General features: G+C 43.7%; 1 protein-coding gene across 1 annotated transcript in view; it reads right to left on the bottom strand.

The window, feature by feature from the left end:
- RYR2 (ryanodine receptor 2) overlaps window positions 1-20967 on the bottom strand; it is a 2714825-nt gene that overhangs the window by 950530 nt on the left and 1743328 nt on the right. Inside the window, exons 48-49 of the mRNA XM_069234403.1 lie at window positions 18267-18436; window positions 4046-4266 (exon numbers count right to left, since the gene is read on the bottom strand). Of these exons, the coding sequence (XP_069090504.1) occupies window positions 4046-4266; window positions 18267-18436 (391 nt within the window). The remainder of the gene's footprint in view (window positions 1-4045; window positions 4267-18266; window positions 18437-20967) is intronic.

Below are 20967 nucleotides of genomic sequence, written 5' to 3'. Positions count from 1 at the left end.
TGCTGAGACTCCCTTACTTGCCAAGTTGTGCCACATCCAGTCTCTGGGCCCCTGGAAGGAGATGGTGGCAGAACCAGAGTGAGAATCCAAACACATGAGCTGAGTGGCAGAAAAATGGATGCAGCGCCTGCAACGCTGGTAAAATTGACGCATCGCCAGCTCAGTGCAGATTTATTGCTGCCGTGCATCCGGATTTTCCAAGCATTGTCCTTGGGCATCAAAATCTTCAACATCACTGCCCGGACCTGTGGCTGCTGGTCCAGAAACCAACGCATCACTTACCCAACGGAGAAAGAACTGACGCACGGCCTTAGTTGCAAGTAAGGAATCGATACATTGCTTGCTTTTCTGATGCACGCTCGCCCATGCAAGTTTATTTTTGGATGCATAACAGATACTTTGTGCTAAAACAACTCTGTGAGAGAAGGCCACTTTTTGACATGGTTATCCCCCACTTTTTGCCTGATGTTGATGTATCCTAGAAATTGTGGTGCCCAAGGCTCTGTTAACCAGGTTCCCTGGGCCAGAGCTCTTTCCCTAAATCTGTTGTGATGCATTGGCACAATTGGAAACACCCTTAACTATCACTATAAGTCTCTAGTAAGTGAGTACCTATGTACCCAGGCATGGGGTACTAGGGGTAGGCCCCTGAGGGCAGCAGCACTGACTGTACCACCCTCTGGGGCCATGCATCCAGATGCACCCACCACTGCCATTGCATGCTGAGTGTTCTGGTGCAAACCTAAAACTCAAACTTGACACAGCACACTGTCTGTGTGCCTGTCTACCATACACTGCATTTACTATGGGTAAGCCACCCTTCTGGTAGGCCTTATAGCCATAAGGCAGGGTGCTCCATATTATTGTATGTAAGGGCATAGCTGCATGAGCAATATGCCCCCACTGTGTCCTTGCCAAACCTGGGACATAGTGAGTGGACAGAGCAGCCATTTTAATACATGTACTGGACACTAGTCAACACAGGTTTCCCTGCTACATGATGGCCACTCTGAACTCTGGGTTGTTAGGTATCAAACAACTCAGAATGATAAATCCAAACTGGTGCCAGTCTTGGATTTATCCCAAAATGTTGCACCTTAGAGGTGCCCCCTGCAAAAGCTAACTATCCCGGCATGGTTGCTGACTGGTCTTATCCAGCTGCCACCTCCAGACAGCCAATATACAAACCTTGGTGGAGAGGTCTACCTCTCATGTTTGTAAGACAATGCCTTTCCTGTGTGGAGGAGCTAACACCCCCTCCCTCAGGAATGTGCACTGTCCTGGCGGTGAGCTTCAAAGGGCTTACCGCCTTTGAAACTTGACCCTCAAGCATTCTGCTAGCAGCAGGTAGCATCCCCCTTTGCAAACCCCCACTTTTGGCAGGAGCACAGATGGGAAACCTAACAAAGGGTAGGAGGAGTAGCATCACATAGCATGCACCACCTCCAAGGTGTTGCCTGCGAGGTGAACCCTTTTCTTCAGTTTCCTCCTCCTTGGGATAGAGGAAAATAGCCAATGAGGTTTAAGGTAGTGACCCTTCCCACAGGAAGTGGTCACTATAGTGGGTGTAGCCATACAAAGGAAAGCGTCCCATTCAGTATTTAGTGGGCACCCCTGGACCAAGAAATCAGATTCAAAGGGAAGAAGAGAAGACAGCACCAACAAGAACCAACGCCCGAGAACTGTGGACCTGAGGGCACAAGAAAAAGGCACCAAACCCTGCCTGCTGCACCAATGACCCGACAATCACCGCTGCAGAGGAGTTGACCACTGGACTGACTTCGATAAATCATGAGGACCTCTAGTGTTCACCAATAGCCTGAGATCTCCCTTCTGAGTGGAGGTACCACTCTGCAAACCAGCAAGAACCAACAAGTCATTGAGGGTCACTTCACTGACCGGACAATATCTCCCAAACCCCAAGTCACAGCTGGACCTGACAAGGCACCGACAACCACCAGGACAAACTTCACAAGTATGCTACGTTTGCTGGCACTGCACTCTCCAGTGGCTGAGTCGTGCTAATACCCAAAGTACTGTTTAGTGGACGTTGGAAACCAAGTAAAACAGCTCCCCCCGAGTGGCAACTAGACCAGAATGAATCCCTAGTTGAGGGACTTCAGCAACACGCTGGACCTCCCACCAGAGTGCCCCCGTTGCCCTGCAAGCAACCCTGACCGTGACCTGCATCTGGACCAGAGAGGCATCTTTGCGCATAGCCCTTGGATCAACAACTTGCCCTTGGATCAACAACTCGCCCTGCGCCCATCCGCCCTGCGCCCTGCAACGAGGAACTACCTGTGCCCCAAGGGTCCCTCACCCTTTGCGACCTTGACACCACAAGAGGAACCCAAGACACCACCTTTAAACCTACCCCTGCAGACCTTTTCCAAGTAGTCCTTCGCAGTGGCCCTGCACCAGCTCCAAGAGTCTTTCCAGTGCGGTTCCCACTCTAAACAGGAGCTGCCCGAACTTCTCCTGCTGGTACGGCTTGCCCACCGACGACTGCGACCAACCTGCCAAAGCTGAACTTGGTAAAGCAACTGTATGATTTTATATGCATTTTTATAGGTGGCCTTCAATTGATTCCTATGGTGCGTTATTACTCACATAAAGACTGCATTTATTAAAACTTGAAAAATTCATAACTTAAAAAGTACTTAAACAATTGTGATAATCCTGGTCTCAAAAATTATATAAAAAACGAAAGTATATTTATAAATTGGTCTCAAGATAGTTCTTTGAGTGTGTGAGTCGCCTGATTGATACTGTGAGTACAACAAAGGCTTTGCACTTCTCCAAGATCAGCCTAATGCCTAAATTATAGCATTAGGTGATCTCGTTTTTGCCTCTGGAAACCAATGTTTGGTTGCCTGGACCCTCTACACAGTGTGCCCAGTTTGTACACTACATAGAGGGCCAGCAACCTACAAATACATCCATTGATTTCCATGGATTAAGACTTGTTTTACTTTAAAAATTAATATCTTTGTTTGTGTATGTTGGTTTTTTGTTGTTTTCATCTTGTTTGATTTAGATAAATAGTGACTATTTTTCTAAACTGGTGTGAAGTTCTTTGCAGTTTTTTCACTGTGTTACTGTGTATGTGGACAAATACTTTACAAATTGCCTCTGAGATAAGCCTGACTGCTTGTGCCAAGCTACCAAAGGGGTGAACAGGGGTTATCTGAGCTGTGTATCTCCTTTACCCTGACTAGAGTGAGGGTCCCTACTTGGACAGGGTGTATCTTGATTGCCAACTAGAGACCTCATTTCTAACAACTTACAATTGACCAATGTTGCCCCACTCTGCAACTACATCTCAACTTTCCATTCTACATGTGGGGTCTGAAGACCCGGGTTTGATGAATCCTTATCTATTTACCCTATTTATCCTAACCACTTTGATAAAATTCTAATGGTGACTGCATTCTGATGTTGAGTAAAGTGGTAAGGGACCTTGTTCACCCACTTTGACCTCACTGTTGTTGCTGCTTAATATGTGTAGTTTGACTGAGAAGTCAGATATTCTGCATGAGTAACTATTACACAGTATAGAACTCAAAGACATGTACAAATGTCAATTCCTATACAAGATGCATTGTGAAGCCTGAAAAGTTAAAAATTTGACCCAAATTTAGGTATTGTCCTGTTGGAGTAAATATATGGCTTGTTACCTTTCGCCTTTCTGAATCAGCCCTGTGTGATACAGTTACATAGATATTGAAGGTCCTGTTGAAATATAATTAGTATGTACCAAAGGATTAAAGTATGTAACGTTTCATATTTTTCAAGATTTAAATATCTAAAGTATATAACTTCTTTTCCTTTTTCAATAGTTAATTATCTGAAATATCTCAATGCTTTGTATTTTTCAAGAGACAAGTATCTGAAGTATTCCAGTGCACTGTATTTTTCAAGTTAAGACTCTGACGTATCTTACTGCTTCTTATTTTTCTAACATAATGTATTTAAAGTATCTAAATTCTTTGCATTTTCCAAGATCAACCTATGCCAGTATTTCAGTCAGAATTAATTTTCTTACCCACAGATAGACAGCAAGCATTCTTCAATGGAATCTCTTTGGGCTTTGGTGAGTGAGCAGCCTTTGGAAAGTCTATACACAGTGTGCAACAGGGAATCAATGAGGGAAGCGTGATGCTCAGTGCCAGCAAAAAGAGGTGCACACCGAGTCAGCAAAGGCAAGACAGCAGTGCAGAGGTATCGATTCAGGGCCAAGGCCATGTCAGTGGCACTTAAAGCAGCCTACAAAAGAAAGATAAAACAGTAGTTACATCTTGATTCCTTAAACAACTCAATCAAATCTACATGGCAAGGATTGACTGTAAATGCCCAAATGTAGACCCCAGTTACAAAGGTAGGGGTAATAATGTTGAGCTAAAATATGTCTGGTAATTGTGTTAGCAGACACTTGTTTTACTCTACACCAGTATGAAAGTATCTCTGGTATTTTCAGGTGGTACCGTAAGCCATCCCAGTAGCACAATCAATTACACTCTGACAGTTTTCGGATACCAGAAAAATCTGGTAACATTACCAGAGGAAACCCTTTTTTAGCCCTGATTATTCCCCATATTACTGCTCCAGATCTAAATAGAAGGAAAGGGGCTCAGCCACTAATACCATTACTGGCAGATCTTTGCACTGTACGAGCCAGCCAGAGTCTTAAATGGATCCTTAAATGGCTAACCAATAATATGCAGAAATCTTTAAACACACTTTAAAACATGTGTTGATTAATTAGTGAGCACCGTAATTTAATGAACACTGTATTGTAAATTTAGCCCATATTACGAAAGAAAATAAGTTACTTACCTGTAACTGTGGTTCTCCAATATTGGTATGTTCCATAGATTTACATGATTGAAACATTTGCCGTTGTCGAAGTGTGAGTCCCACAGTACCATTACATAGCAGTATAATGTTAAACATAGCCCCAAAGCACCATAAAAAAGCCACTTTAGTAACATATCTCTAGCATTTAAAAGAGACTGAACCTCAACCAATCACCCTCTAGCACACTCCCTTCAGAGGCTTCTGTCTCTCAGACTTTCAAAGCGCAAGCGTGAATATGTATAGTAGCAAAGAGAAGGTGAGCCTCTCAGGGCAGGAGGGTGGGCTGCATGTGACTCTATGAAAGATACCAATACTGGAGAACTTATTTCCTTTTCCAGTATTGGATCTTTCATAGATTCATGTGCTTGAATCAGATTTTATTGCAGTTCAATAGCACATTTCCTGTAAATATTAGTATAAACTAGTAAATATATATAGCACATTTTCTGTAAACATTAGTATAAACTAGTAAATATATATAAAAGGTGACATGGGCACAATACAGTTGCGTTTGCGGATGGTGGGCTATCACTTACTATGATGGCTCACCTTTACTGTAGAAGATGCCTTAACACCACCTGGTCCATTGCTGCAGCACAGCCGACTGTGGAATCCAAGCAGTAGTGCTGAGTAAAGGTGTGTCTATTCTTCCAAGTCACTGCTCCGCAGATATCTTGGATGGACACACCAGTAAACAACAATGTTGAAGTCGATATACTTCCGGTTGAATGAGTTTGCACCTTAGTGTGTAATGGCGTACCAGCTTGTTGATGACAAAACTGTATGGCATTAGTTATCTACCTTGCTGTGCTCTGTTTAGAAAGTGAATAACCTCTCCTCAGAACACTGTATGCCCCTTATAACTGATTGGATCTGTGGAACTGTTTTGTCTTGTCAAGGTAAAACTTTAGACAGCTCTTGCCATCCAGGGAATGTAATGTCCTTTCTGCTACATTCTTGGGTTCTGGAAAGAAAGTCTGTAGAATTATTGGTTCATTTCAATGAAAGTCTGATGGAACTTTTGAAATGAATATATAATTCTTCTGCAGAATCACTCTATTATTTCTGAATTGAAGAAAGGGTTCTTGAATGGTGAATCCTTGTATTTCACTTACTTGTCTTGTTGATGTTAGTGCCAGCAGAAGAGCCAAGAAAGAAATATCATGTCTGCTTTGCATATAAGCTCAAATGGGCTTTTCATTAGTTGAGAAAGCGCAGTATTTAGCTGCCAGATTGGAGGAGGACATCTCAGTGGCAGGTATACCTTAAACAGATGCTTGAGAAATTGTTTGATGATTCTGCTAGATGATAACAATGGTGATGTCGATGATCTTCTGAAGCGGGATATGGCCGCTAAGTGAACCTTAATGGAAGTATGAGCAAGACCTGACAGTGCCAGATGTAATAAGGAAGGAGTTCTTCTGGTGTGAATGACATTGGGTACAGGCTTGACCGTTGACACCAGATGAAAAACGACTTCCATTTAAGAGTGTAAGTCTTGTTTGTACTATCTGCACGAGCTCAGGCTAAAACATCTCTGTATTCTCCTGGGATGTTCAGATGTGAAAACTCATTCAATTTAGGAGCCAAGTGACAAGTGTAAGGATCTCAGATGAAGTACGTTGCTTTGGTTCATTGTCAGTAGAGACAGAAGTAGATGTAGTTGGATATGCTTTGATAGGAGAAGTAACTCCATGAAGCAATGCTGTCTTGGCCATCTCAGAGCTATCAGATTGAGCCTTCAGGGCTCTGCCTTCATCTTCATGAGAATTCTTACAAGGAGAGGAGTCAGAGGAAAAGCTTATGCAAAGATTCTGGATCATGGGATCAAAAACACACTCACCCATGATCCTTGTTCTAGGTGCCAGCTTGAGTTGAATCAGTATTTCCGGTTCTGGGCGATTGTGAACAGGTCCTGATTTTGCTTTCCTCATTGGTGGAAAACTTCCTGCAGGACGTCCTTATTGAGCTCCCATTCATGACAGGTATGTCTCATCCTGTGTAGCGTGTCTGCGATGACATTTTGCTTCTTCTGCCTTTACATCTATGTGATGACTGATTGATCACTCCCAAATCCTTTACACCTCTTGGGACAGCAATTGAAATCCTGTGCCCTCTTGCTTGTTGACATAGCGCTTGGTTGTGGTGCTGTCTGTCTGGATGAGCACTGCAGACTTTTGTATTCTCGGCAGGAAGTCTTGCAAGGCTACGTGTACTTCCTTGAGTTCCACCAGGTTGATATACAGGAGTAACTGTGACGGTTCCCATTTGGCACTGACTTGCAAATCTTGTAGTTGAGCTTACCAACCCTCTATGGAAGCATCTGTTGTGATGACCAACCAAGAAACCAGACATTTGAACATGAGGCCTGTGGGTAAGTTCACTTCTTGAATTCACCAAGAACGAGCTGTACGTATTCCCGGGGCTGACATGATCTGAACTGTTGAAAGAGCCTCATGTTTGGATTAAATTGCCTGTCGAGTTCCTGTGGCAATTGTTGCATCACAAGGCGGCAAAACAGTACTAAGGGAATGCATGATGAAATCATCCGTGCCAGAGATTTCAATAAGCAAACTGAAAGTGTTTTTTTCCCTGCACTAAATGGGCCAAGTGCAACAATATTGTCCACCTGGATATGTTTGTTTTGGACAGTATCCAAGGTAATACCCAAGAAAGTTGTTCTCCTGGATGGCTGAAGGGATGATTTTGATGGGTTCAGCGTTAGGCCAAGCATGGTGAAAAGGCATACGCATGTGTTAGTTGACCTCTGTTCAGATTGATGGGAAGGTACCTTGACCTGCCAATCTGTGATATATGGAAAGTCTTGCATTTTTTTCTGTCTTAAGAATGCTGCTACTGGAGCCAGGCACTTTGTGAAAATGTGACAGGCATATTTCAGGCCAAATGAGTGGACTTTGAACTGATAATGGCTGCCGGCTACTGTGAATCTTAAAAATCTTCAATCGCGTGGATGTATCAGGACGTGAAAGTATACATCCTGGAAATATTATGTTGTCAAAACACACCGAAGTCAACGCCCTACTAAAGAAACCTACGGCTGACCCGAGCGACCTGAAAAACTTCCGCCCCATCTCTCTCCTGCCTTTCCCAGCCAAGGTAATAGAGAAGACCGTCAACAAACAGCTGACCACCTTCCTGGAAAACAACAACCTGCTCGACCCTTCACAAACCGGATTCCGAACCAACCACAGCACGGAAACCGCCCTCATCTCAGTCACAGACGACGTCAGAACCCTGATGGACAACGGTGAAACAGTCGCCCTCATTCTCCTCGACCTCTCGGCTGCCTTCGACACGTCTGTCACCGCACCCTAATCACCCGCCTCCGCTCCACCGGGATCCAAGGCCAGGCCCTGGACTGGATCGCCTCCTTCCTCTCAAACCGTTCCCAAAGAGTTTACCTCCCTCCGTTTCGCTCAGAACCCACCAAGATCATCTGCGGCGTACCTCAAGGCTCATCACTCAGCCCGACACTCTTCAATGTCTACATGAGCCCCCTCGCCAACATCGTACGCAAGCACGACATCATCATCACCTCCTACGCCGACGACACCCAACTTATACTCTCCCTCACCAAGGACCCCGCCAGCGCCAAGACCAACCTACAAGAGGGTATGAAGGACGTCGCAGATTGGATGAGGCTCAGCCGCCTAAAGCTGAACTCTGAAAAAACAGAAGTCCTCATCCTCGGTAACACCCCGTCCGCCTGGGACGACTCCTGGTGGCCCACGGCCCTCTGCACCGCACCGACCCCCACAGACCACGCCCGCAACCTCGGCTTCATCTTGGACCCTCTTCTCACCATGACCAAGCAAGTCAACGCCGTGTCCTCCGCCTGCTTCCTCACCCTCCGCATGCTCCGCAAGATCTTCCGCTGGATCCCAGCCGACACGAGAAAAACCGTGACCCACGCCCTCGTCACGAGCCGCCTGGACTACGGCAACACCCTCTACGCTGGGACCACAGCCAAACTCCAAAATCAGCTGCAACGCATTCAAAACGCCTCGGCCCGCCTCATCCTCGACGTACCCCGCAACAGCCACATCTCCGCACACCTGAGACACCTGCATTGGCTCCCAGTCAGCAAAAGGATCATCTTTCGACTTCTCACCCACGCACACAAAGCCCTCCACAACAAGGGACCGGAATACCTCAACCGACGCCTCAGCTTCTACATCCCCACCCGCCCCCTCCGTTCCTCTGGCCTCGCACTCGCTGCCGTCCCTCGCATCCGCCACTCCACGGCGGGTGGGAGATCTTTCTCCTTCCTGGCGGCCAAGACCTGGAACTCCCTCCCCACCAGCCTCAGGACCACCCAGGACCACTCTGCTTTCCGGAGACTCATAAAAACCTGGCTTTTCGTGCAGCAGTAACACCCTCTATCCCCTAGCGCCTTGAGACCCGCACGGGTGAGTAGCGCGCTTTATAAATGTTAATGATTTGGTTTGATTTGATATGATCTTCCTGGTTTAGAAGCTGCAGGATATCCTGAAGTGTGACCAAGCAACATTTCTGTTTCCTGAGATATTTGTTCAATTTTCTTAAATCCAGGATAGGTCTCCATTCCCCTGACTTCTTCCAGACCAAGAAGAAATGGAAATAAAAACCTTTCCCCTTCTGATTTTCAGGAATCATTCCATGGCCCCTTTGAGGAGCACGGTCTGGACTGTAACTCATCACAGCTGATGTTCTGTGTCCTCATCCTGTCAACCCAGCTTTCCTGTCTGGGTTTGTGTTATGTAAGCTGCCGAGAAGGCTGTTGTTGTTGGTAATGCAGGCAGAACTGTCGTGGCCCAGATTGGTATGATTGGTACCGGTATTGTTGGTAGCTTCCTCTGCAAGAGAAGTGTCCTCTGCCTCATATGCCAGGAAAAGGAATCTGTCAATACTGCAGAGTACCCAGTGACCTTGTGGTGCCGCTATCCTTTTTGATGGCCTAGAGGGCATCATCAATGTGCTTCAAAGAGGGCTTCACCATTATATATAAGAGATCCAGAATTTTGCTTTTAACCTCTGGTCTAAAAGAGGTGGCTTTCAAGCACCCGTGTCTCTGTAGGACAGCTGCTCCTACCAGCTGTCTAAAACCTGTGGACACGATGTCCATGATGCAGTCAATTTTATCCTTCCTGCAGGACCTTCTTCACTTCGGCTTTTGAATCTTCTGGTAGACGGTCAAGATATGGTGGTTTGTCAGACCACATTTTGCAGTTGTATCTTCCCAGCACTGCCAATGAGTTTTCCACCTGTACTGCCAGTGCAGACACCGAAGAGATTCAATTTCAGAGGTGTCTGCCTTCCTCATCAGAAGGTTCTGAAATTGTTGTGGGTGGTTTTTTAGAATGTCACTGGACCGCTTGAGTGACTACAGAGTGGCATTTTTCATGTCCTATGAGGCAGGCAGGAGAACCTTCTGAGGTCGAATGCTTTTTGTCTAGGCGCAGCAGTATTGCATCCACTGCAGCCACATTTTTCGTGGTCTTTATACCTTCCTGTCAGATGCAGTCTATGACAGGACTAGCTCTAACACTTTTATCGGAAGGTTTCCTTAAAATCATCGAAGAAGCAGTCAGCATACTTAATTGTCATGGGAAGATCAAATATTTGCTGTGCCCTTTTTAGGAGATTATCTAACCTCCTATATCTTCAGGGGGTGACCATATGCGTGGTGGCGTTGGGGATGACAAAGTCAGAATGAGGTAATCGTTCCATTCCGTGTGGACATCATGAAGGTCATCCTCTTTACTGTAGTCATCATAAGATGGGGTGCCATGCACAGGAATGGTTCTGAACTGTGTAGTATGCCTTGCTGAGGTGGCTGATGGTACAGTTCTGAGGAAGAAGGTGCTGGAGGAGCTTTAAGAGGCCCAGTCACCTGCTTGAGTGAGGTGGTTGTAGGAGGAAAGTGTTTGTTGCAATCCTCCAGCATTATTTGCAGGTCCGAAACTAATGTCCTTGGTACACACACCACATCCCTACGGTACTGCTGTTGTGGATATGGCTGGAATTGGTCTTGATAATGGAGACCCAAGTGCTGAGGAGGGTAATACTCTTGGCCATAATATTCTTCTTCCTCGTCATCTTCCTGCTGGTATTTTACATGCAGCTCTGATGGACTGCGTGATACCTCAAAAGACCATCATCATCTAAGCCATCCTCATACAGGCGATGGCTGGGTGGCAGAGGTGACACCTTACTTGGGTATGTATGCAATGGCATCAGAGATCTTGTTTTTACCATTTCTTTTAGCTTTTCCTTTGTTTTTTCTCTCGTTGACGATGTCGTCAATGTCATTGGCTAGGTTGTTGACGGCTGCTTGATGGGCGTCGTTGGAAACTATTTCAAACTGAACAGTGTTGTCGTCATTGATGAGGTAGATCAGTTTGATTTTTAAAGGGATGGGCGCCGTGGACAGTATTGTTGTTGTCATCTTCATAGTTGACAGTGTAGTAGATGATTTCTTTGTCAATGGTGTGCTTGTCAACGATTTCTTCATTAGTGGCGCCGAAGACATTGGAAAATTGAGGTGAAGGTGTGGAAGGGTCAGATTTTGATTTCCCTGGTTTTGCTGAGGGAAAGTCATGTTCCTCACATTTATAAGAGTGTCTTTCAGAGTTGCTGTGTTCCTTGAGAAATCCATGGTGAGTCTTTTTAGAGAATTTCTTGTGAGGCTTCTGAAGTGACCGATCTTCTAACCTCTCCCTCTCCCTTTTCAGAACTCTCCAATAAGATGATGAAGAATCTTCACTGTCCTTCCCAGAAATAGGGTGTGCCCTTGATTTAAGCTTTTGAAAAGACAGCAATAACACCCCCTCTGTCTTTTAGGGTTTTCGCAGAAAAGGTATGACATACCTTACAATCCTTCACCTTGTGGGGTGGGAATAGGCAGTATATACAGTGCTAGTGCTGATTTTCTGAATGCAGTCTTTTCTTCCCACAGGTTCACATGGTCAAAAAAGACCTTTTTAGCCTGTTCTGACATTGTGAACTCAGATCTGAAGCAGCTGGTAACTGTTGTAGCAGGTAGAAATGGAGATAGTTGTCTTATGATTGAGAATAAGTAGAACAAAAAAAGCACAGCTCAGGGGAGACTCCTTCAAATGACCTGCAGTAGAAAATCTGAGAGACAGAAGCCTCTGAGGGAAGTGTTCTAGAAGGTGCTTCAACCTGGTTGGTTGAAGTTTAGTCTATTTTAAATGATAGAGACATGTTACTAGAGTGAAGGTTTTATGGCCTTCCCAGACTATGTTAAACATAACACTGCTCCCAATGGTACTGTGGGACTCCCCTTTCGACGACGGGGAATGATTCAAGTGATTGAATCTAGGAAAGATCCAGTACTGGAGGATTGCTTTTATCAAAAAACAAAAGCAGGCACTTTCTGGAATGCATGTCACTTTAGAACACCAAGGGAATACAAGAACTGTATATCATCACCCTAAAGAAGACCATCTAGTTGAGGTCTAGAAATATGGTAATGGAGTGAGTCTGGCCCTGATGACCTTGAAGGATTCTTAAACATGTTGTTTTAAATACTATTTGCCTTTAATTTATTTTTAATATGAGTGATATGCGAGTCTATTACCGAGATTTTGCAGGGAATGTTGTATTTATGTTTTATGCATCAGCCATAAAAAGTTTCTTTTAGATTCAAACAGTTATTCACATATGAGAAATGGGGGGTGTCACAGAGATTACTTGGAGTAATATTAGTGAGCTGCAGTTGTGTTACAAGATTGATAACACATCACTATCCCTGAATAGTAAATGTAACAAATTTAGAATTTGGATGTCTGCTTGTGCACTGTCAGTGACCTGACCAAAGACAGCATGAAGGAGCTGAAATTGGATCATAAATTCAAAGCTGTTCCAAGCAGGGCCACCCAAAATACTTTTGGCCCAGCACCCAAACAGCCATAAGATGTCCCTGATCGGGCCTGTGGTATCCCTGCCATTTGTCTAGCAGTCGCGATAGTTGGGTATTGCCCCTTATGTGTTCCTAGTTACTGCATGTGTTCTTGTTGATGTGTGGTTTTAAAATATAATATGCCCTCTACTTTATAAGGAGCTCTGCACAAGTGAAAAATTCCATCCACCCAGATTCACATTCAAATTACAAAAACATGCATGTGAGCAAACTAGCCGTGAGGCATGCACTAAATTGCAGCACGCCGAAATTGGGTGAAATGTAATGCACTACATAGGGACAGTGGACATGGAGGGTCTAGGCTATTTGCACATCTCTCAGCTGAAGGGTGCAGTTATGAAATTGAATTATTATCACACAGACAGTCGAAGGGACCCCATGTTATAAGACACACAGTCACTGATCTCATACATTCCTGTGGGTGTCTTCATGTCCCCTTAAGAGAGGGAAGGCCAGACATTCATGGAGTTTTAGTGGTTGGTGGACCCACTACTCCACACCTTTTTGATGTGCATGCTTTCATACAGGTGCAAAGAGAGAAATGCCCATGCATGTGAGAATATACATATTTGATAGAATAGGACGCACAGAATGACGGTACTTGTGGGCCCTGCAAGTCTGCATACGGAAGTAAACACACAATGTGATATAGGATAAGACCCGTTATACGTGAGTGAAGGCAAAGGTTTTTTCTTGTTTTTACTCAGGAGAATGAAACTTGGATTCACTCACCCTAATGTCTAGGATCTTGTTTTTTACACAAAGGAAACACAGACATTCAGCACCTTCTACCTTTTTAGTTTTTACATAATGTTATGCCATAGGAGGAGGAAACCACACACAATAAAAGATAACAACAATCTCCGCAGCAGCCCTTCAGCACTCCATTTCACAGAGGTACCACGCACTGGCAAGGTAATAGATCTGATGTTGCAAGCTGGTGCAATGGGAACATTTTTTATTGCAAATTTGTTTCACAAAATTAACATGAACAAGCACTGGCAATGAAAAAATATCTGGCTTTAAAGGAATGTTGCACTGTAATGTGGAGCATTACAAGTAAATAGCATGGTTTGTGTGGATACAAATAACTGTAGAATAATATTAGTTTAAGTTAAAAGGTCAGGCGACAGTTGCAATGTCAAGCCAGAACTAAAAATCCACATATGTTAGAGACTGCCCTCTTCCATCTGTGCTGCTGTTAGAGAGAAAAGAACAACATACATTATTATATAGTTATCTAAGACACACTACTAGCAATTCAGTGTCATGTGCGTTCCCCTGAAAGTTTAGGCAGCAGGATAATTAAAAAGCTAAATGGAGGGCAAGCACTTTTTTGTGGAAGCACACAAGTTCTGCCCATCCAAAACATATACTTCTGACTCAGAAAATGTGGGCGGAGCCAAAGCCCTTTTAGAGCTGCTCACATAATTGTCTAGCAAGAGCCGCTCTGTCAAAGACAAACCTCTGCCTAAACATGACTGACCTATGCTTCCAATGTATTTTTTTTATTAACTATCATATATCATTCAATAGAAGAGTATGAGTGCTTCCAAGCAAGCAGATGTAGCTAGAACAGACATAGAAACCCTTTCACATTTTAGAGCACATCACATGAAAATATGATTCTTATAAGTGTAAGTAGAAGATCCCATTGGCTTTGAATCACTGTAATCTGAAGGCATAATATAAACACATGGATGACTACCAAAAACAAAAAGCATGGATAATGAATGGGAAAAACACTGACTAAACTATTGACTGCCAATCCGTGGCACTTACGTGCATTTCCTTTTAAGCCGATGTGCAAATATGATCAGAAAATATTCAATCAGTCACAGAGCAGAGGGAAGACAACTGACTCATTGACACATGATCTACGCTATGGTGGGCTATAGAAAAATGTGAATGACAGTTGGCAATGGATAATGAAGGCTGAAACAAAGTCCTTCTAGGAATGTATATTTGTACATCTTTTTATTTATTTGTTTGAGTAAATGAGCCTGGCAAAAACAGATAATGCTGTGTCTACCCAAGCCTAGAAACCCCTGGCATTTAAGTGAATATATTGCATGTGTATTTATTAACTGGGTCCTTCCAAAGTACAGGCTGGTTGAGTCATGATTGATATTTCTCTACCTTTCGCCTTCAATTGTGCCTAATCATTCCACGCAGAAGAGAAGACAGGACATGGGGCTATAGGTAAGAATCCGCATTTGTAAATCGGAGTTGCATTTACATACCTATAGTCCAATCAATTAATGTGAAAATTATATGTGACCTAATCACTTCTGCGGAGCAGGTGCAACTTACATTTAATTTTCATCTTATGTGGATTATACATAGAATATGCTACATGAGATTTTTTTCTTCTCAAATGACTGTCGGTTCTGCATATTTTTATATGTTTAAACAGCAGAAGAGGGCCGATACAAAAGTACAATTGTAGGACAAAAAGGATGCAAGAGGGTAGCCTTGGTGTTGGCTCTATGAAGGCGTACCCACAACATGACCACAAATAAGCATGAGATTTTTGCCCCTGGCTGTCAATAACCTTTTGAAAGTAGCAATTAGGGACAGCCAAAGGGCAGAGGTAGCCTAGATACTTCCTCACTAGAACAGCAGAAACTATGAACCAACCCTCACCCCTAACATCTTCCAACTAGCAGAGCTAAGTAAGAACTAATCAGCACACTTTTGATTGATGGAAGTCATCAAAGTGTTAGCTAAGGATGTACCTGCTCCCTTCAGTGTTTGTGTCTCTGCCCTCCAGTCACAGGAATTCAGGCAATATTATTATACTGTCTGGGAAGCTATCAGTCATGCAACAACCAGGGCATCCAAAATGAGTGGTACTTCACTTTCTTAATTGGTACTGTAAGCCAAAATATAAGGGCAAACATTGTAAGTCACCTGTTCCAGCATTTGCAGAATCTTATTTTCAATGTCTGCATTATCTCCCATGTATACTCTCCTACATGGCTATGATCATGAGTTTGCTGCTGCCTATTAGCACAACTTAAATCTCTTGGCATTTTCTTTATACATGCAGTCAGTCACTACTTTATGCTTCTTTGAGCAGAATAGTTGTTATTGCTAAAATGGTGGACTAATGGTGGCCTTCCAGGGGATGGATTGTTCATCTGATTCTATAGACTATCAAACACAACATTATCACATGTGCAAATACTGTTTGTTTCAGTTATGCATCCTAAGACTGCATGCAATCTCAAGAAAGCATCCTGTGAATCCTCATGAGCATTGACCTTGGCTTAAAAATAGTTGCCTCTCCTTTTTTGTTTCCAGTTATCTTCCCCTTACTTTCCATCCTCTGCATTCCTCCTCTCTCTGAGCACATTCTTCTCTAAATCACTTGCATGTTAGCCATAATCTGTATTATTGTACTTTTTGCAAAATAATCATCTCAAGGATCACAGGGTCTAGTTAAAAAGCTATACCTTTGTAACCTAACAATATTCAATCTCCAGTGGCTCATCTATTAATATTGCCAACCGTCTGCATGAATTCACATACTCCCCACTCACTAGCAATCACAACTAACTCCTATTAATTTAATCTACCTCAACAAAACTGGAGTAAATGCATGGAATGGTTTCCCTAAATGCACAAGAGAAATCCCAATAGCCTGTAAAAAAAACTCATGCTGTTCATTGTAAAGCACTTCACTGTCTCAAGAGGGGTACTAAGACTATATAAATGAAATTACATACAATGCCTCCTTGTCCATAGCAGTATTAAAGCCAAAACACTCAGCAGTTGGGCAGTGGATGGTATTTGTATGGACTGCACAATAATTTCCTAACACAACTTGAGTCTGACACTCACGTAACATAACACTGCTACGGGTCATGTTCAGTTGTATCTGATTTAGACTGTTTAAGGTAAATTTTCATGCTGAATCACATTTACCATTTCATAGAAACCAATTCATAGAATGCCTTTTGCATGCTTATGTTTTAAGGTGCAAATGCAATCATTCTTGAAAAACAATTGTCTGTGTTGTTTTCCTGCATGATTGAGTTTCAGGTTTAATCCTTCATGTGGGGGCAGAGAGAAGGTGGGGTCGCAAAATGTGTTTTTCCCATTCATTTTTTCATGGGAAAATTAGACACACTTACAGCCAAAACAGCTGAACTGAATAACACCAACTTCGGCAGAAAGCAAGATCTTGGTCAAGAAAGCATGCTTTTTGTGATTTGGTGTAGTTCTGTTCAGAGGTTTTCAGAAATGAAGGTTAAAAAGATGTAGATATTTCACTCTGGTGGATCCATGGAGCTAGCAGATCTTGATATAAGATCTGATTGGCTGCCATCACATCATCAACGATGTGACGGCAGCCATTTTAGGACTCCACCACTCATTCCCTTAGAAGGCAGCTCAATCTGTTTTAGAAAGGTGAGGGGGCACCTCCCTGACCAAACTCTGGGCCCCACGGACCCCATCTCCCAGGGCTGATTCATGTTAAAAGTAGAGGAGGCCATGCTCCAGGGCCGATTAATTTCAAAAGGGGAGTGGAGAGGGAAATACAGAATTGCTCCCATCTAGTAGGAGCAGAAAGAAAATATGCTTCTGTAGGGTAGGAGCTAGGAAACAGGTGAGCCAGCAGGACAGCAGAACCTATGTAAAAAAAAATGTTGTGCAGTGTCCTAGGTAGTCACTGGTGCTCTCTAACCTACAAAAAATAAAACAAACATAGGGCTTGGTTTAGATATTGGCGAGCAATTTACTCTGTCACAATGATGATGGATATCCTGTCCGCTGAAATCTAAATCCCATAGCATGTAATGGGATTTAGATTTCGGCAGACGGGATATGCATCACCATTTTGACGGAGTAACTCATCTGTCAATATCTAACTCAGGCCCATAGTGTTGCTGACTCCTGCAGAAGGCAGGGCTGAGGGGGCTCTGGGGCTCTCAACAGAGTTACCAACAAAATTGGCCACCTAAAAACTACAAAAGAAAAAAAGCATATTAAATGAGCAGCATGAGAGGTACATTTAGTATTTAATGCTTGGTCACTGAGCAGTCGATAAGTACCTACAAGGGCTTCTTATGCAGTTCTTTTGGCTCCTGGTGGTGCCCCTGCACCTTTTAAGGGCACTACCAGGATCTAGGAAATCATTTTTTAATGTTGTGGGGGACTGCAGGAAGTATTTGAACATACTCAGATTTGCACTGACATTTTCATTGACACCTACGCCAACAGGCCAGTTCAGAACTGTAATTTTACACTTGTAAGTTGGATGAAATGTTATTTTTGCATTTGTCAGATAATTATTCCAGTACCGCTGCAATTTATGTGAGCAAGAAAAGTCAGTCCAAAATTCCAAATTCACTAGTAGCTTATGTAATCCAGGCTGCAAGCTTCAGAGTAAAGCCTCGGTTCCTGTACTTAATATTTTACAAATTAAGTTCTGCACATATGCACAAATTTATCTTACCGTGTCCAAAGAGGCTGCAGCACGAAGATCAGGCAAGAATCCAACTTCAAGGAGATGAAGAAGGAAATCCTGGTCTTCAATTCCATACACTCTGTCCAAGAATAGAACCATGGCTGCTTTATGATCAGGACAAAATCCAGCGGACATGTCAGGTTCCACAACAGTGCCATCTAGGTGGGGAAAGAAGCACAGGAAAACAGCAAGTAGGCAACATTGTGCACAAGGGTCAGTCAATGTGCTGATCATAAATCTAATCATTCTAAAAACACATATTCGCATTAGGATTTCAAGCACATTTTCCAACAATGCTCCTACACGCTTCCCTCTGCCTCAATAAGCTACTTATACTGGGGAATGTATAACTGGCCCCTAGGTGATTAGATCACATTTTATGTGCAGAAAAAGATCTTGGTGGTGTAAGACCCAGGATTCATTGTTTGTCAAGTAGTGATGCTGGGGCATCACTTAGGGTAAAGAACTATAAGTAGTTAAACCATAAAGCGCAGAGATTAAATATAATGAAAGAAATAGCATGACAGAGCACTGCAGTTCGAGAGGGAGGAATTTGAATAAAGGTGCAATGCAAAACAATAAGGAAAGCGATAGACTAGGGCCCGTATTTATACTCCGTTTGCGCCGAATTAGCGTCGTTTTTTTCGACGCAAATTCGGCGCAAAACTAACGCCATATTTATACTTTGGCGTTAGACGCGTCTAGCGCCAAAGTATGGGCAAATAGCGTCATTTTTTTGCGTGAACGCCTTCCTTGCGTTAATGAGATGCAAGGAAGGCGTTCCCGTCTAAAAAAATGACGGCGACGCAAATGCGTCGTATTTATACTCCCGGGCAAAAATCACACCCGGGAGGTGGCGGGTCAAAAAACCCCGCATTTGCGCCACTATTTAACGCCTGGGTCAGGGTAGGCGTTAAGGGGCCTGTGGGCTCAAAATGAGCCCACAGGTGCCCTCCCCTGCCCCCAGGGACCCCCCCTGCCACCCCTGCCCACCCCAGGAGGACACCCAAGGATGGAGGGACCCACCCCAGGGACATTCAGGTAAGTTCAGGTAAGTATAATTTTTTACATTTTTTTTTTTTTTTTGGGTGGCATAGGGGGGCCTTATTTGTGCCCCCCTACATGCCACTATGCCCAATGACCATGCCCAGGGGACACAAGTCCCCTGGGCATGGCCATTGGGCAAGGGGGCATGACTCCTGTCTTTACTAAGACAGGAGTCATGAAATGGCGTCTGGGCGTCGTAAAAAAATGGCGCAAATCGGGTTGAGGCGATTTTTTTGCCTCAACCTGACTTGCCCCATTTTAAGACGCCCTAACGTCATTTTTTCCCAACGCCGGCGCTGCCTGGTCTACGTGGTTTTTTTCCACGCACACCAGGCAGCGCCGGTCTGCTTGCGCCGGCTAACGCCATTCCATAAATACGGCGCCCGCATGGCGCTTCAGAATGGCGTTAGACGGCGCAAAATTTTTTGACGCTAAACTGCGTTAGCGCAGTTTAGCGTCAAAAAGTATAAATATGGGCCTAGGTTCTGTGCTGCACTGCATGCAACTAGGATTTTTTAGTTCTTTTGCAAAGCATGTAGTTCAACTTATGGATTTTTTTGTTGTGCGGTCTACAACAAAACCACTGAGTTGATGGACATGGTGCTCAGAATATATCTGGTCAACAAAGATTCCTTGGTGTTGTGAGTAACCCACGGTGCAGATGATGCGCCATGTTATGTCAGTGTAATGCGGCTACTGCTATGGAAGACGGGGGCTCGTACAAGCTAATGTGGGGCCAGCCCAGCCTTCACAGCTCTCATGGAGCTCCAAAGATACTGTAAATCAGTCATCCTTCACCCAAAAGGCCTGGATGCGAATGTGAATGTATTTTACTCATCAAATAGACAGTACCGTTCCCTTGTGATCAAAGGCATCTAGCAGGGAAGCACACAGGAAATCTGGAGAGAAACGCAAATGGTTTGCACACTAGAAAGAAGGTTTTGTACTTTGCCTGTTCCCTGACTAGAAACATTTGCAGGGAGGCCAGGACCGGATTACATAAGCCTTCCTGCTCAGATCTGAGAAGGCAATGCTCTTTCAATACTTTGATAATTTACTGGCATTTGCATCAGACAATTATGCAATTGGTATGGTGCCACAGTGAATTCGGCAACTCACTTTCCACACTGTTCTGGCGTAATTATTGTGGATGAGACCCTGATTTAGCTTGTACTGAGTGCAGTGTTACAAATATTGTGTTCTGGTCACAGTCTTCATTAGGTCTAAATTATTTAGCCGTGGATGTATAATTTTGGTGCCTGAGAGCCAGAGGGCTTTTTCAATTGTGTATGCATAGTCTAGGCACATAGACTTGTTTTTCTCCAGGTAAATGGAGATGTGTTGGTGTTCTTCATACCAGTGCTATATTGGATATGTACGAGTTGTGCTGGTTAGTCTGCTCTATTTGTAGTTTGTGTGTGTTTTTTTTCCAGTGGTTAAGATGTTGCGTGCTAAGTAACAAACAAATATAGGCTAATCTTTGCAGCATTGGATATATTTGACATGTTTTAAAGAGTTCTGTTAGGTGTTGCAGTGTAAGAAGGTAATACTGCACACAGCACAATATATTGCGATGCTTAGACGAGATCATTAGTTACAATGAACACTGAATAAAATGATAAGCATGTTACTAGCACTCTGA

This window comes from Pleurodeles waltl, chromosome 5 (assembly GCF_031143425.1).
Source record: "Pleurodeles waltl isolate 20211129_DDA chromosome 5, aPleWal1.hap1.20221129, whole genome shotgun sequence".
In the NCBI taxonomy this organism is placed as follows: Eukaryota; Metazoa; Chordata; class Amphibia; order Caudata; family Salamandridae; genus Pleurodeles; species Pleurodeles waltl.
The sequence above is the reverse complement of the archived record's forward strand: the minus strand, read 5'-3'. Positions and strand labels throughout refer to the sequence as shown.